The 17,556-nt window shown below is 40.4% G+C and overlaps 1 protein-coding gene across 2 annotated transcripts in view; it reads right to left on the reverse strand.

Annotated features, from left to right (window-relative positions):
- NCKAP5 (NCK associated protein 5) overlaps positions 1-17,556 on the reverse strand; it is a 743,731-nt gene that overhangs the window by 41,863 nt on the left and 684,312 nt on the right. The window contains exons 12-14 of one of the 2 annotated variants that reach the window (XM_040971481.1): positions 11,637-15,409; positions 10,793-10,949; positions 5,670-5,748 (exon numbers count right to left, since the gene is read on the reverse strand). In XM_040971481.1, the coding sequence (XP_040827415.1) occupies positions 5,670-5,748; positions 10,793-10,949; positions 11,637-15,409 (4,009 nt within the window). The remainder of the gene's footprint in view (positions 1-5,669; positions 5,749-10,792; positions 10,950-11,636; positions 15,410-17,556) is intronic. The other variant, XM_040971482.1, reaches the window with a different exon arrangement.

Genomic DNA, 17,556 nt, shown 5'->3' on the forward strand with positions numbered 1-17,556 from the left:
CACCAAGATGGAAGAAGATCTAACCAACAGGATACCATTCAAAATAGCAGAGAGAAGTATGAAGTATTTGGGAATAAATTTAACCAAAAGCGTAGGAGACCTATTCGAAGAAAACTACAAACTATTTAAAAAGGAAATTGAACAAAACCTCAAAAGATGGAATAACATCCCGTGCTCCTGGATAGGCAAAATCAATATCATTAAAATGTCTATACTACCACAAGCAATATACATTTTCAATGCAATTCCAATCAAATTGCCCAAAACATTCTTCACGGAACTGGATACAATGATTCAAAAGTTTATCTGGAAACACAAAAAACCACGAATAGCTAGAACCATCCTGAAAAATAAGAAGTTAGCAGGGGGAATCACAATCCCGGACCTCTGGACATACTATAGAGCAGTGGTTATCAAAACAGCCTGGTACTGGCACAAAGACAGAAAGGAAGATCAATGGAATAGAATAGAAGCACCAAAAGGGAACCCACACAAATACAGCCAATTAATCTTTGACAAAAAGACCAATGACAACTCAAGCAAGTGGGAAGGCCTCTTCAGTAAATGTTGTTGGGACAACTGGCTGATAGCCTGTAGAAACAAAAAGATAGACCCACATCTATCACCATACACCAAGATCCAATCTACATGGATAAAAGACCTAAACCTACATCCAGAAACCTTCAAACTCTTGCAAGAAAATGTAGGAAATACCCTGCAAGACCTAGGAGTAGGTTCCGACTTTCTAAGAAGGACACCAAAAGCAATAGCAGTTGAGAACAGAATAAACAAATGGGACCTCATCAAACTAAGAAGCTTCTGTACAGCAAGGGAAACAATCAACAAAGTAAAAAAGCAACCCACAGAGTGGGAGAAGATCTTTGCACACGATATAGGCGATAGGGGGCTAATTTCCAGGATATACAAAGAACTTCAAAACAACCAAAAAACCAAAACGAACAAGCCACTCAAGAAATGGGCACGGGAAATGGGCAAACATTTCACAAAGGAACAAGTCCAAATGGCAAACAAACATATGAAAAAATGTTCCAGCTCCCTAGCAATAAGGGAAATCCAAATTAAAACATCGATGAGGTACCACCTAACACCAGCAAGATTGGCCCACATAAACAAGAACACCAACGACGCTTGCTGGCGAGGATGCGGGGAAAAGGGAACCCTACTCCACTGCTGGTGGAGCTGCAAATTGGTACAGCCTCTATGGAAATCAGTCTGGAGAACACTCAAACAACTCAAAATCTGCATACCATATGACCCAGCAATAGCACTCCTAGGAATATATCCAAAACACCTGCTTTATGACAAACCAACATGCATCCCTATGTTCATTGCAGCACAATCAGTAATTGCAAAAACATGGAAGCAACCAAAATGCCCATCAGCAGAAGATTGGATAAGAAAGCTTTGGTTCATCTACTCCATGGAATACTACTCAGCTATTAAAAAAAACAAAATGCAGTTCTTTGTGGCTAAATGGGCACAACTGGAAACTATAATGCTAAGGGAAATGAGTGAATCCCAAAAGATTAGATACCACATGTTTGCCTTGATTTAACCTGTAATTTTTGTATGGTTGTTTGTTATTTTTTGAACCTGTCATTGATACTGTCTCAACCCAGAGGTTTCGAAGAATGGAACTTGCATTATTTTTAACATATTGTTTACCCAATACTATGTCAATTAATTCCATAATGTTGTATATTGATACTGAGGCCTTGTTGGGGCTTTTAACTGACCGGATCTTTACTCTGTTAGACCTATCTTCAGACCATAGAAGGTCTCCCCAAGAGGCCACTGAACTTATCTGGACAATAAGACGCTGAACTTTATGTTAGGCATGTGTTTGCAAGCAATGAATCTCAACTGAACTTGAACTATGGTTATGCAACAAGGTGGAAGAATCCACCATGGGGGGAGGGGTATGGGAGGGGTGGGGGGAATCCCCAGCGCCTATAAAACTGTACTACATAATACAATGTAAGCAACAATAAAAAAAAAAGAATTCTACATGTCCTGTTATATTTAGAAAATTATTTTCACAGTTATATTTGGATGATATTTTTCTTTATGAGACAACAGTATTTGAATTTCTACAAATCATTTAACCCTAGGAGAAAATTGTATAATACATAAGTGAGTCTATTATTATCAAATGGCAGGAAAGAATAATTCAAGCTATGATGATTATGGTTTTTGTTAATAGGCTAGAATGTTACTTGCTTGTTGTCAATGAACATGGAAGCTTGACATTTATTATGACAACTTAAAAGAAAAACATAGTTGCATTATTTTACCCATTTCAACAATCTTGAATTTCAATTTAGCACAGGCTTGATGAGCAATATTAACAATTTTGTAATCAGTTCACAACATTTTGATTAATCTAACGTGATCATTCTCCACTTCAGAAGCACAAACATTCAAATTCACAACTTTGTTCATTGTTCTCTGTTAAACATACTAGCTGATGTTTGGAACACAATTAGATTTGTTCATTTGTTATTGGAAGTATATTATGGCCACAGAATAATTTTACTAATACATTTTAGAAATGCATTATGGTTTTGAAAGGGAGGCAAGTTTTGGAAAGGTCTGTGGTGATCCTGTGATGGGCCAGGCAGGGAGATGATCTGAACCCTCTTCTGCTTCTCCAGGCAGCAGAGGTTGGGAAGCTGCACACTTACTTTCCCAGCACGCCTTGCACTAGCAGTCACTACAGGATGCACTTCTCCTCAGCAACATTTGAGTGGAGCCTGTGGGCATGGTGTGGACTCTGAAGGAGTCTGTCCTCTCACAGTTTTTCCTTCAATGTGAGTGGGATGTCCCGAGACACTGTGCAACCAGAGGTAATGAGTGTGCAGAAGAAAAGTCAATGATGCTTGAACAGTAAAGTCAAAATATCCAGAGCCAGGGCTTTGGATAACATTGCTGAACTGTTATATGCTCCTTTTATGTTTGTCTTCTTCCAGGCTTTTTTTTTTTAATTAAATAAGATGATTAAATGGATATATTATAGAAGTAATGGCTTGTCTACCAGTTTTTTTTCTTGTCTATTTACTGCTGGCTATTAGCAGCTTATTCATCTAGTTTTCTCTTTGGAAAATTAAGTCCACAATGTTTTGAAGACAAAGTCAATTCTGTATCAAAGAAAAGGCAAATTCACTTCTGTAGGAGTTATTTTAAGGAATACGTTCCAATTGAGCAATGATGAAGAAATGTTCATAAAGAAAACTTCAAAATTTTTGTACAAAAAAGGAATTAAAAAACAAAACATTGCATAAATATTAAAATCCATGCCTATTCAAAATCTTCAAAAAGGTTATGAATAATGTGTAATGTAAAAGAACTATTTGTGGATTTCAAAAATATGCTCCTCAAAATAAACTTTGTGTTCCAATTTTCCAAAAATTTTCTGATATACCCTCACATATGCTTGTGCAACAAAGGAAATGTTCATATAGAACAGAGAGAATATGTGATCACTAAGTGCTTAAAATCTGGCTCCTGCTGTTGAGTCACTACATTTTTAATTTATGCTGCTCTAGCTAATTTAAATGGAAATAGCCACATGTGACTAATAGCTATCATATGAAATGGTACAGATGTAAAGAATTGCTATGATATTAAACATGACTCAATGGGGCTTTACACAGTCTCATGTTTGAAGGCTGTTAAACAATATTTAACTTGCATATTAGCTAACTACACAGAACTGATGCCAATTTAAACATTTTGCATTGACAACTGCAATAGAGGATCTTTTTGGAATAATGATCTTATTCAGATTATAGGCATTCCGCTGTTTGTTAAGATTTTGTATCCCCAATTACCTATGAAAAGAATAATGATACTTTGCCAGTCTCATTATGCTGTATGGGTATGACAACTCTTTGAGACAAACTAAATTAGTCTACAGAAGCCTACCAGATATGCTAGAGAGAGTCGTAAAGTGGATCAACATGGTGCTGAGAGCCATGCGATGCTGAGATGTGGCACCCAAGGCATTCCTGAGGGGACAGGAGCAATGGATACAGATTCTACCAGAAGCCAGCAATCTGTGCCTGTCATGTCCTGAACATGGCGTGCAGCATTATCTATTATCCCCAAATGTGATCTGGAGAAATGATTATCCCAGGGCTTGGTGTCATGTTAAGCTGAATCCTTAGCATACTAGGAAGCAAAGATACATCACAGCAAGCATTTCTACTCCCAAATAAAAGGAGGACTCCCCATGAAACTGGTAAATATACCTTGACAATTTAATACTTTCTACCATTGCCTATACTTATGATGCCATGATACACTTAAATTGCAGAATGTTGAACTTGTAACTGTAATACTACTGTAATAAAGGAGAAAATAGGGGAGGAGAAATGGGAGGAGAAGAGGGAATCCTTATGCCTCAAAGCGATATCATGGAAAACAATAAAAACTATGAACAGTTTAAAAAAATTCAAGGTGAGTGAACACTATTAATATAAATGACATTTTAATGCAAATAATTATATGACTTTTCCAGAACAGAACTAGTTCATGAGAACAATGGCATTGTTTCTTACTTATAGAAAGATATTTAAATTTTTGATTTTATAAGAAACAGATGGATTATAGTATTTACTAACAGTTTTTGAATATGAATTTGAATTATAATTTATTGTAATGTTATTCTGGTTGAAGTTATGTAGGAAATTCAGCCACACACCAATAAGTAATTGGAAGATGGAGAAACATTTCAATTGTTTTTCAAATGATAATAATTCTTTGACACTACACCCAAACTCAAACTATAGTACCTTCTAAAAATGTGGAATCTGAAACTGTACCACAAACTTTTCATACTGTTAAAATAAAATTCTCTAGTTAATCTTTTGGGGAAAAAAACCAAACAACCAACAAACAACAACAACAATAAACCCTAAATATTCAGCATTCTCACAATCACAGCAATTTTTAGGTTTCAAGAAACAACCAATTCTGCAAGAGTATAAGGTGTGATGGGGCTAGTAAATTCATCTTTCATCTCTTGAGAAACATCATAGCCACAGGTAACCCCTCCAGTACCATTTACACGTTGGCTGCTTGGAACAGGACCTTTTGTTTTGGGAACTTAAGTTCCTTCAGTCTGGTGTAACCCACACTTTTAGGAAAATGGTTGACAATTTGCATTTATTCCAGAAATGAGATTATTTGGACCAGTAATTTAATAGAAATGGTGAATTCATCTTCACTTCTCATATTTAGCTCTATATGTGCAAAATATTTACTTAAAAAATCAGATTCTGTTTTAGAAAGTTATCATTCTGTATTTTCAATCAGTAAGCATTTGCATTCATTGCTTCTTGAGAGAGAATTTTAGAAGCTGGATCTATGTAGAATTGATATGTCTCTCCAAAAATACTTGTTTATGTTCAGCATGACTTGCACATGAGATTGACAAACACTTCTTATCAGTTCACATAGCATTTCTTTGCAAACACCTATATTTTCTTCATTGGAACTGCTTTGATCGACTTATTTTTTGTCCAAATGATAGAGGTAACCATGTGTGACTATGAATGGCCTGCAGGCAGGCATAACACAGGGCCTCTGAAAGAAAGTGACATGCAGAAAGATCACAGTCAAAAGCATATCAAGACATGAGTTTTTACCTATGACGTGGCTCTGAAATGTGGAATCTGCAACAGGACCCTCGTCATCCTCTTGTAAGTTGTCATTCTCTCCTTTTATCTACAGCAACAAGAGAAGACTGAAAGTTTTTATTTTTATTAAATCTTCTGTATTCCTCAAAATAACAGGTTTTCCTGCCAAAAATGTGTGGATGAGAACACATATACACTTGTGAGCACGTGAGGATGTATATACACATCTTTCTTTCGCCACTCTAGAATTTGGCTTTATTAAAAGTTTTAATCCCAGGAACATATTTTCAGAGCTTTTAGAAAGATTTATACGGGACCTAATGACACACAATATTATAACGTGATACATTATACATTTCTCTCTTTAAAAAAAAAAACTGGGATGTTTTGGAGTTCTTGATTACAAACAAATGACAAATATTTGAAAAGATAATTGTTCTCTGACAAAACATCTAACAGGGGATATCCAAGCTTAAAGATCAAAGAGTACCCACATATATACACAAATTTTATCTGTTAATTAAAAAGATAAGGCATTTATTTGTTTGAAAGGTGAAAAATGAGTGCACTCTCCATTCACTGCTTCATTTGCCAAATGCCTGCAACAGTGGGGTTGTGCAGGCTGTTGCCAGCAGCTGAGAAGTCAATCCAGACCTTCCTCACGGGCAATAAGGGCTCAACTATGTGAGCCATTCCCAGCTACCTCTCAGGGTGTGCATTAGCAGGACCTGGAATCAGGAGTGGAGCCAAGACCCAACTCTGATACGCAACACAGGTCTCCAAAACCACTATGCTACACATCTGCCTCACAACACTGGTTTCAATACTTATTAAAGTCTAGGAGGTATAACTCTTCCAGAGTCAGAGACTTCCTCAAGCTGCATCCATGAGACTAAAGAAATACACTGATGTCATCCAAATTTCCTGCAACAGAACAAATGTTTTTTTTTTTAATTCTTCAAAAATAAAACGAGGTGATTGGGATGTAGACAACTGCAGTGATGTGTCTTTCTAGACTTCTATACAAAAACATTTCCCTGCTATTCTAGTTGGAGTACCCAGGGGCTTGACTGGCATAGTATCAGTCTGGAGAGAAACTCATGAAATTATAGTGCTGTACAGGCAAGAAGTCTGAGGTTCCTTAAGCTTCCCGAAATTAGTGCTCAAAGAGCAAGTGATAACACCAGCATAAAACTTGAGTTTCCTCTTCCCTATCCAGCAGCAGCAGCAGCAGCAGTAACAGCCTTAAAGAAACCGGCAAACAGACACTGGGTGGCAGATGCTAGTGAAACAGTGACAGGTGTAATGAAAACAGCAAACACACTCATGTGTAGCAAGTGATATTTAAGATCCTCACATATGGGGTCTTAAAACCCTTACAACCAACAGGGTTCTGGAGCAGGTGCTACTGTGAGCCTCATTTTACAGATGAGGACCCAACGCCAAGCAACAGAGGAGATAAATATTTGTCTAAGCAATGAAGCTGGGACTCACACACACCAAGTCTGAGTCTAAATGTGTGGTTAATTTGGGGAAATCTATTATTCTCAATTGTCCACTCAACTATGACTGTGCCTATGTACTGCCTCAGTATCATGATACCACATGCTTCTTGGTGGAATGACTCCAAGTAGCTACTGAAAACTGCATTTCTGCAGTCACCTGAACTGCTGATGATAATAATGTGAACTGAGCAATACAATGGGAGTCTTGCTCAGGTTCATATACTAGAGATGGATGATGAGTTTGCTTAGGGATTTATTGATAAGAGCAGCCATTACTTTATACTTGCAAGGTATAAGCTCATACTGTTGTATACTGACGGTGAGCTAGATTTAGGTTGCTACTTTTTCACTCCCGTTTTTCATAGTTAATGGAACAACACCAATTACTTACATTTTATGAGTTCAGTTCCAATATTAGAATGTATTTGGTGCTTAATCTTACCATATTGATAGCTAGAATATGCCAACTGTAAGAGTGTGTGTAGGCAGTCAGAAAAATCACCACACTAGGAGAGGTTCGCATTAAAATGGTTATCTGTTTTCTGGGTATTATCAAGTATATGATCCCATTAAATTTTGTTAATCATTTTTACTTTTGTCCACTTGGAGTTAAACAGGAGCCTAAAACTATAATACTGGGAGTTTCTCATTTAAGAAAGTTATTTAAATTCATAGGAATAAGGAACAGACAATGCTAAAAAAAAAAATGATGCAAAATGTGTAGTAAGCTGAATATACCTCTCTCTGGCTTACTGACTTTATGCCTACGAAATAGTTCAGGCTAACATCTTGACTTTCTTTCATTTAAATTAAATAAAATAATCTCAATTACAAAGTAACATGGCCCCTGGTCTAAACTACACAAAGACTAAAACTAAGTGGTTTATAATCATAGTTGAAATTGGAACAGAAGCCACTAATTAGAGTTTTGAAAACAAAAATAGACTTAGTTCAGCAAAGTGCTAACAGGATTTTTACAGCTATATTAGTATCTAACAGTACTAAAAAGGGAAATGCAGCTACATTCGAACAAAGTGAGGCTTTGCTACATACATTAATTCTTTTTTTAAAGATTTATCATTTTTATTATTTTTTTATTGGAAAGGCAGATATATAGAGAGGAGAGACAGAGAGGAAGATCTTCTGTCCGATGATTCACTCCCCAAGTGAGAGCAAAGGCCGATGCTATGCCGATCCGAAGCCAGGAGCCTCTTCCAGGTCTCCCACACGGGTGCAGGGTCCCAATGCTTTGGGCCGTCCTGGACTGCTTTCCCGGGCCACAGGCAGGGAGCTGGAAGGGAAGCGGGGCTGCAGGGATAGAACCGGCGCCCATATGGGATCCCGGGCATGCAAGGTGAGGACCTTAACCACTGTGCCACTGCGCCAGGCCCCATACATGAATTCTTACAAATATGGAAAATAATCTTTCTATTTAGACTGTGGATTAAGATAATTAAAATGTGTTAAAATTTTCATAACCAAATATAATTTTGCTTTGTAAAGTGTGATTGACAGTGGTGTATTATGTGTTAAGGTTTTTGAACAGTGATTCTATTCAGGCAAAAAGAAAGAGAGTATGATAAAATGTCATAAACAGCTACTGTTTCAACACAAAGTAACCACTGTGAGAAAAATTCCTTACAGCTCCTTCTGATACCAGCAGATAGCAAATTTACCTTTAGTTCTTGTCAGGAAAATTCCCTAAAACTCTGAATTTTAAAAGGCTCACAAGTATTCACGTTATCATGCTTTGATAACGTAGCTTCCTATCCAGGCTGATCATACATAATGAATGGATTTTTGCTGCTATTCTTGTACTGGGCCCAGTGGAGGCTACAGCTACATCCTGTCTGAAATTAGTCATGTCAACCAAAACCACAATGACATTTATGGAAATGAAATAGAAAACAATGCATTTGACATTCTTACAAAAACGGACAAACTGATCATTAATGTGAGTTAACTCTACTGCAGTGTCAGGAAAAAAGCTTCCCAACAGGACTAAATTCCTCTTTGCAGCTCATGAGAAAAATTAGCACACATCCATTGCTGATGTGTTTGGATGCAGAGTGAGATGCTGTACTTTACATAAACAGTGTTTCTGGCAGCTATTCTTAGAGTACCAAAGAACCCTTGTCACTATACTGTGTGCTAAGACTGCAGCTGAGAAAGGAAAAGCACAACAATTTCTTCAGCATTAGGAAGTAATGCAAAAATAAAATTAAATTGTAAAAGGCAAACAGAAGGACTTTTTGTTTTCTGGGTACTTCTTACAGTGAAGATGCACCTTAGGCTGTCAGATACCACGCTAAATGGGACATAAATGGTGTTCCTTCCGATAACAGGCTCTGCCAGGTTATCAAAGTTTTCTGTCAGCTGGATTGAGTTTCTGGTATCTTGTACATTTCCACATGTTCATTCCCTCTCTTTCCTTTCAGTGACACTACAAGGACACCCTTGGATATGGTTACGGTTTGTGGTTTTATAATGCTGGGGACAACTATATCTTTAAAGAAGGAGTGACACTAGGAAAGCAAAGAGCAAAATAGATTTCAGAGTTTGAAAAAAAGTCTTCATAATTTTTCATAGATAAGTGCTATTAGAATACAAAAAATGTAAAAAGCACATATATTTCCAGTGAAAATCTGTCTATGAAATCATTACCTAGGGAATGCTAAACACTGAGGAATAATAACTAATAACTACTAATGTCAAACAGTTATTTTAGAATCTCAACTCTTGAACCACACCAGGAAAAATACATAATTATCTCTCATTTAAGTTTTCCCTCAGCAAATGACAGCATGGACTACATATTGTTTTTAGTAGAGCACAAAAAGAAGCAGATATTGTTATTCCATAAAGAACGTTTGGAGGGAAGGAAGCTTACTTAAGTGCTTTAAAACTCACTAACGGGAACAATGGCAAACACCACCAAATCAATTACACAAGAGCAAAACCAAAGGGAGTGCAACTTATGGCAGCTTCAAGACAAAAAAAAAAGTTTTCTGAATCTGGCACACCCTAGGGAAATATCAAAGCATGTTTTCATTTTTGTCAAAATTCAATTCACCTCCTGTGTTCCAAAACTCATAATTAAAAGGCTAACTGAGGAGGAGCCCAGTTTCCAAAAGGGTTTCTTGGTGTTAACACTGGGTGCTCAGAATTCATGACAAACGAACTGTGCTGAAACCAAATCATAAAACAGCCTTAAATTGCGTAACACTTTTTTTACTTTTAAAACTGCGCTCATTCTTTTTCTGTTGTGGGTGGGGTTGGGATTCATCATGAAAACAAACTTCAGCAAAGGTATCATTTGGGATGACACCAGAAGCCTCTGCTGCCTACACTGTTCTGTGACTGAATTTTACTCTTAAAACAACACTGGGGGAGGCAGTGTCCCTGGAGCCAGCAGTGTCCACATGTTGTCCAGCTGCCATCTCACTGCTGAGGTTGTCATTAGACTCCCTCTCCTTTTAAATCTTATTTAACAACAACAAATAACTTTCTCCTATACTCAGTCCCCGAACCTCCTGCTCATATATTTGCATCAGCAATAGGTAGTAACGACACAGGTAGAATAGCTCAAAATGAAGCTATTTAGAACCAGCATGGTGGCACACTTACCAGGGAGTCTCTAGGTGTTTCCGTATCAGCTTTGGTCCTGGTGTTTTTCTTGTGGTTTCCTGGCGTGGAAGAGCTCTGGGAACTGTCCTTTAACACACTCCTGCAGGAAATATTATTTGATCCACTTTCTGTCTGTTGGGCTACTTTCTTATCAACTCTGCAGGTAGAAAATGATTCCTCTGGTAAATTACACTGCTCTTCTTTCTTGACTCCCTTTTTCACAAACCTTTACAGTAACCTCCATACAACACTCTGTCTCTAACCCTTTGTATGACATGTGTCACTTACCAGTGTTTACAGAATCTTCAAATAGTAAAGTAACTTGTTAATTTAGATTTGATACTACAATAATTTATAACTTCTGGAGGGGGAGGGGAAAAATAAAACCATGGAAGAGTGATTATTAAACACATTTTGCCCAAAGATGGGCAGGAATTATAATTATTTCTAATAAGGTTTCTAATCACACATTTGCTCAGTACAATTGATGAAATTGGCATGCTTTAAAATATATGTGTCATTTTCTTTCATTTCATGCCATGTGAGTGCATTTATGATTCCTAGTGTAGGTTGAATTTTACATCAACCTTGATAAAAGTTACCATTCTTTAATTTCAAAGACCACTGGTTTGGTTAACAAAGTAACAAGGACTAAATTATTACTTTATTGCCAACTTCGATTTCCTTGTTTAAAATTCTGGCTAATATATAAAAAATTATGACTATGGTTCCTACTTGGATGAAAAGCATGCTAGACTGACATTTAACAAGCAAGGAGTGAACAGCTCTGTTCTTTGTGGATGAGGGTCCCCTCTGCCGTAACCCCTCTTTCCCAGCGAGTTACCTGTTCAACAGTTCTGTCATGAAGGTGTCATTTGTTGGACATGTGACTGGGACGGTTCTGCTTCTGGGTTCAAATTTTGTTTGGCTGTAAATGTTTTGTGGCATTTTCGCACTGGTTTTGCTCGATAAGCCACCATCCGGCCCATCTGCTGATTCCGTATCCTTGCTAAGCCCATTTCCCATCCCATAATGCAGCTCGGGCTTCTTTTTCTCTTTTTTTCTGTCTGATTTTAGCTGTTTGTTTCCAAATCCCAGCACTTTTGCATCTTTCTTCTCCATTTTGGTTTTGGGAACATCCATTTTCCTGCTACTGAGAGCTGGAAGTCGGCTCTTCCGAAAACCAAACCAGTTGGCGAATGAAGGCCCTGGCTTCTGCCTCGCTTCCACAGAGGTCGACTTTGTTTGCACTTGGCCCTTTTCCACATTTTCCTGAATGCACAACATGACCTTTTCTTCGATTGTGGGTGAGAGGGGGGCTTCTGGATCCATAGTACCAGTCCTTGTTGTAGAGGCATCTGGATGCCTTTCAACAGTTTCCATCTTGGATATCCTGCTGGTTTCAAAATTGCTGGGATGCTGTGTCCTGCCTGGGCTCGGCAAGGCCCCAGGGCAGTCTGTTGCCATGGCTACGCACCTGCAGTGGTCACTGCCTGGTTCTACAGGTACGGGCACACTGGCACATTCTTCCTGAGTGTATGTCTGCGGGGGCTCTGCTCCAGGAGGGAGGATCCCTTCGCGTTTTGGAGGGATCCTCAAAGGCAACTTACTAGGGCTCCCATGATGGCTGCTGGTGCTGTCTGTACCCCCCAGGGAGCCGTTCTTGGAAGATGGGTAGCCCAGAGGCCTCTCAGCACTCAGGAGGCTCTCAGGCATAGGAACAGAAGGGGTCTTGTTGAAAACACCTTCCACATTGGAGTTCTGCCGGGTAAGAGAATTTCCCCTGTCAGCAGTGTTGGTAATAATTTGAGTTCGGACTTTTCCGGGCCCTTCCGTGGTGGCCGGTGTGGAGGGCTTGTCTCCTGAGTGAGCGCTGAAGCTCTGGCTGCGGGCCTTGGCACCATTCATGCCGAGGGCTGGCTTCAAGTGTGGCTTGCTGGAGGACAGGGATCTTTTCACAGATCGGTTCTCTTGTCCATCTCTCCCCTCAGCCCCGGGGCTACTGTTTTCCAAGGACTCTAGCAGTGTTGTTTCTGGGGAAAACCCATCGGCTGCACTGTTTTGCCTCTGCAAATCCATTGCAGATGTGTCTCTGTCCTCTCTGGTAGTCTCAAGGCTTGCTGGAGCCATGTATCCCTTGGGTTTGGCCTTGTTTACAGCTCCAGAACTAATTTTAGAGGCTTCATTGAAACTATCTTTTTCTTGCTTCCCTGGGATTGTGGAACTTTTCCTGAGCAACTGGGGAGACTTAATGAGAACTTTGAGTCCCACAGGGAGGCGGGTTTTCAGTCCTTTCTCTGGGGTGTTTGGACAACCTTGAGGCGCAATTTGGCTTTTGTATAAAGATGATGAAGATGGAGGGCTATTCATCTGAGGTGATGCTGACTCATTCATCACAAAGAAGGAAGGCTTGGGAGGTGTGAGGACACTGTCATTCACCTGCTCTTTTCTACCTGGAGATATGGTTTTGCAGGATGCTGTTTCCAGGGACTCTTGGATTGATGGAGAACTCTTGGGAGTCTGTAACCCTAAGTCCATGTGTGCAGTTCCAAGGATTTGGTGAGGAGAGGTTCTGGGGATGCCTCTCTTTGGAGAGGCCCTGGGTGGTCCTGGAGTTACCCTAGATGAGGTGGAGGAGGGGCTGTGAGCAGGGCATCTGGCTTGAATTGCTGCCTCTGCAGGGGGCACAGGGTGAGCGAGGGTGGGCTTTCTGAAGGCCATAGAAGGCTTCCTCCTTTGTGTTTCTGCTGTGGCCTGAGAAGAAACAGCAGGGGTGGAGGGTCCCTTCAGCAGGGGGCATTTAAAGATGGTCCTTGGTGATTCACCAGGGATCCTGGTTTCAGGCCTGGCAGATGAAGCCAATGGTGAACAGTCATGACTAGCCCTGATCAGCAGGGAAACCGACCTGTCTGGAGGGGTTGGCGGGGAAGGGGACTTGAATTCTGCTTCTGGCCCAGAATCACAGAGTCTGTCCTTCGCTGGGGGGTCTTCACTGTTGCTAGGCTCCATAAGGGCCCTTGACCGTGACCCTGGAGTCTGCCTCTTGGAGCATGGTCCCCAGTCCCTCCTGTTGGGCATTCTGGAGCCATGAGAAAGCTGTGCAGGGTGCTTTGGAATGTGAGAATCTGCTTGTAAATCTGAGAGGGGTCCAGAGCTTTCAGTCTTTGTGATCTGTGAAAGTTTCATGGGCATGCAGGATGGTGACTTCTCAAGAGTCATAGGGCCAGAAGAGGGCCTGAATATGCAGGTTTCAGCCTCTATGATTCTTGTTTTCTGGGGTGAAACCTTGCCCCTGGCAGGCATTCTTGTGAGACTGTGCTTCTGATAGATACCCATAGATGCCGATGGCCCGGGATGACTCTGGTTTGATGCTCTGTGTGTTGCTTTAGTCAGTTTTGGTTGCTGAGTATCTGGCGTTACTGTCCTGGGGCTGAAAGATTCAATGGATGATGTGGGAATATCATCTACATTATGTTTTGGAATGTTCTTTTCATCTTCCTCTCCTGATCTCTTTAAAAAAGTACAGTCTCTTGCAGCATAGCTTGGCTGGAAAGGGGCATTTCTCTGAGGTGAAATTCCAGTGTGTTCTCCTGTGGGTGGATCAGGGGCAGCATCAATAGACATTTCATCTCTGGTAAGAGTGACAATTCCAGTCTGCTGCGAGCTGAACTGAATGGGTTCCCCATCTTCCGCATCAAATATTACAGTGATGCATTCTTCCGAAGAAGTCCTTTTCACCACCCTTTGCTGCTTAATGAAGCTGAATGTCTTCGGCCTAGTCGCTAAGTGGATGGGCACCTGCCTTGAATGCTCGTCAGGAGAGCCATGGTGAGATCCACCCAATTCCACAAGCATGTCCAGGTTCTCCGTGGACTTGTCGGTATCAGCTGTCAATGACAAATCTGATGGGCTTTTCTCATCACTGCTCTCAATGTGCAACTCATCGAGAGTGTCATTGTCATCTGTGTCTGAAAGCTGAAGACCAGCAGCCATGTGGCTGTGGTCCTGGCTGTGGGGGTCCTTGTCGCTCTGCAGCTGAGATGACTGCAAGCTTGGGAACCACTTCCTCTGCAAGGGACAGTTGCTGGCACAATGTAACAGCTTTTCAGGCCTTTCCCTGGGATACACTGAGAATGTGCCTTCGGAAAAGTGTTTTCTGTACGGCTCCCAGCCAACGAGACTGTCGGAAACACTGTGGGTTAATTTACTGCCATGAAGCCTGCAGCCCTGACTTGGAACTGTTTGTAGCAATGCTAACGAAGAGGACTCATCATCAGCATTATCATAGGAATCTGCTTCATAAACAAATGCCTTGTGTGGCTCCTTCCAGGGGCTCACGGGGCCACCTTGTTTGTAGGGGGGATATTCCTTGAGGCTGTTACACTTCACTCCTGGAGAATATATTCCTTCATTTGAATTCATGCAGTCTTTATAACCCCATTTGGTTATCACAGATGAGGGTTCAACTAATGTTTTTCGCTTCTGCAGCTTCCTTAGTCCTTCCAAAATGTGGCATTCCTTGATACGAGTGGGAGGTAGTTGATCCGGAGGACTGGCAAAGCCACTTGGGAGGGAAGAATCAACACTTCGCCTTTTATCCCAGTTCTGGGATGACTGCTAGGAGAGAAAAGTAACTGTCAGGAATGACTGAGCCACAGAGGATCACCAAACAGTTAAAGGAAAAGTCCACAATGGATTTCATTTGTATTATTAGTTGAAATTATTTCCATGAAAACACATATATTTATTAGAAAATGCATTTGCTTGTTAACAAACTGGCAGACATGGGGTTTGTCAGGTCTTATATTGAGCAGTGCAGTGACATAAAGAAATAGATGTTAAGGACCCTGCGTTCAAGGAGCACAGAACCACTAATGCAGAGGAGATCTGGTTGCAACAGAACAGAGACATGTAAATGGGCTGAATGCTTCCAAGATTCACAGGTCCTCAGGGAAAAATATACAGGAAAGATGTGTATCTGGATATACCTAGCCATTCAAAGATAGGTTTGTCTCAGGTCAAGAGTTGGGGAAATGAGTTTTCAGGCAGAAGAAATGAGCTGGGCAAAGGTTTGATGATAGTTCTATGGTTTCACAGTGGTTTTTTTTTTTTTTTGGTAAGCAATGAATGAACATTTACAAAAATTTTCTAAAACTATTCTACACACACATACACACATGAACAAGCAAGCATACTCAAAAAGCTGGTGGGGAAATGAAATTAAAAGACAATTTTTCTTGTGGTGCAAAATATCTTTTAAATCCATGCATAGTGTATTCAGATTTTCCATGAATGTAATATATTTCCTTTGTTGAAAAACCCTTAAATAATAGCTGAGCATTTATAGTTAGAAATCAATGGTAATTATTTATCCACTAACTTAGAAACAATTTCTGATGCGTCCTGCCTTCCCAAGTGTGTTTTAGTTTGGGAAAAGTGGAAAGCAATTCATGAAAGGGATAAAATTGAACACATTCACATTCTTCATAGCACTGCTAAGCAGACCCAGAAGGCAGACGGAGGGAACTGACACTTACTGAGCACCTGCTGCATTCCAGCCACTTCCACAGTACTGTTATTTCACCTTCTCAAAAGCAAAGTCTAAGACAGATACTATGCTTTCCATTTCGCTATAGAGAAAACATGGATTCCCCAGGATTGTTCTGTTGGAAACCATAAAGTTGGAAGCCAAGGTAGAGATGCTGCTTTCTCGGGCTTTTTCTCTATTTCTATTGCTTTTGACTCAGCTGAAAAGACACTGGAGAGGGGTGTGACCCCAGGCAGTCAATGACATGCAACTTTGGTCAAGTTCCGCCAGCAGGCTCCTAGGTGAGTGTCACAGCAGAGGTCACAAATAGCTTGTATCTCATATGGTTTCTTTAATCAAACTTCAGCAGAGAATAAATGACAAGCTAAGACTCAAGGAAATTAATACATGTGGGGATCTGACCTAGTGACTTTTTAGAAAGACTCCATAATTAATAGTGAAGGACTTTAAAGGAAGAATCTGATGGTTCCAGAGGCTGTGCCCTGGGCAGTCTCTGCTACACCAGCTGCCCTGTGCAATGTAGCCACATGCTCATCTGCAGAGGCTGTGAAGCATCAGAAACTTCTGTTGCAATATGGCCTTTCAGTAAGCTCTAAGTATGTGACTATATCAAAGGCATTTTCATGAAAATTATTCTTGCTATCAACAACACACTCATGTTTATTTTTTAAAGTCAAATTATGCATTTTTATGTGTGAGAGCAAAGCAAGATTTTTTTAACTCAGAAATTTCCTGTTGCAGCATCAGGAGAGGGGTTCCAAAAGAAAAAAAAAAATAAAAGCAGTTACATCTTTTCTTTAAGAAAACTCGCCAGTGTTAGAAGTTGCTGGGGGATAGATGCTATTTGGTGATGCAGGCTCTTTAAGAGGGTCAGGGGAACCCTTCCTCTATCCCATTCGAAACTCTGGACAGTTTAGACTTAGCAGAGGGCAGGCTGTCACAGTGTGGGCTTCTGATAATTTCCATGAACCTGATATTCATGAAGCCAACAGAGTAAAAGAGACCAGGCAGAAACACCCCAAGGTCCTGAAAAAGGCAGATATGCTCAAGCCCCAGAAGACAGACTCAGTCTCTGTGCTCCTTTCCTTCCTGTCTTCTTACAGCCTGTACATGCTGCAGTTCAATTTCCCAAAAGCAGAGCATGTCAGCCTCTCATTTTGGTGACATCAGCTACATCTCCCCATTGGCTTTCCACAGAAAGGAAGGGTATTCACGA

Source organism: Ochotona curzoniae, unplaced genomic scaffold (assembly GCF_017591425.1).
Source record: "Ochotona curzoniae isolate NIBS_2020 unplaced genomic scaffold, NIBS_Ocur_1.0 contig_2210, whole genome shotgun sequence".
Taxonomy (NCBI): Eukaryota; Metazoa; Chordata; class Mammalia; order Lagomorpha; family Ochotonidae; genus Ochotona; species Ochotona curzoniae.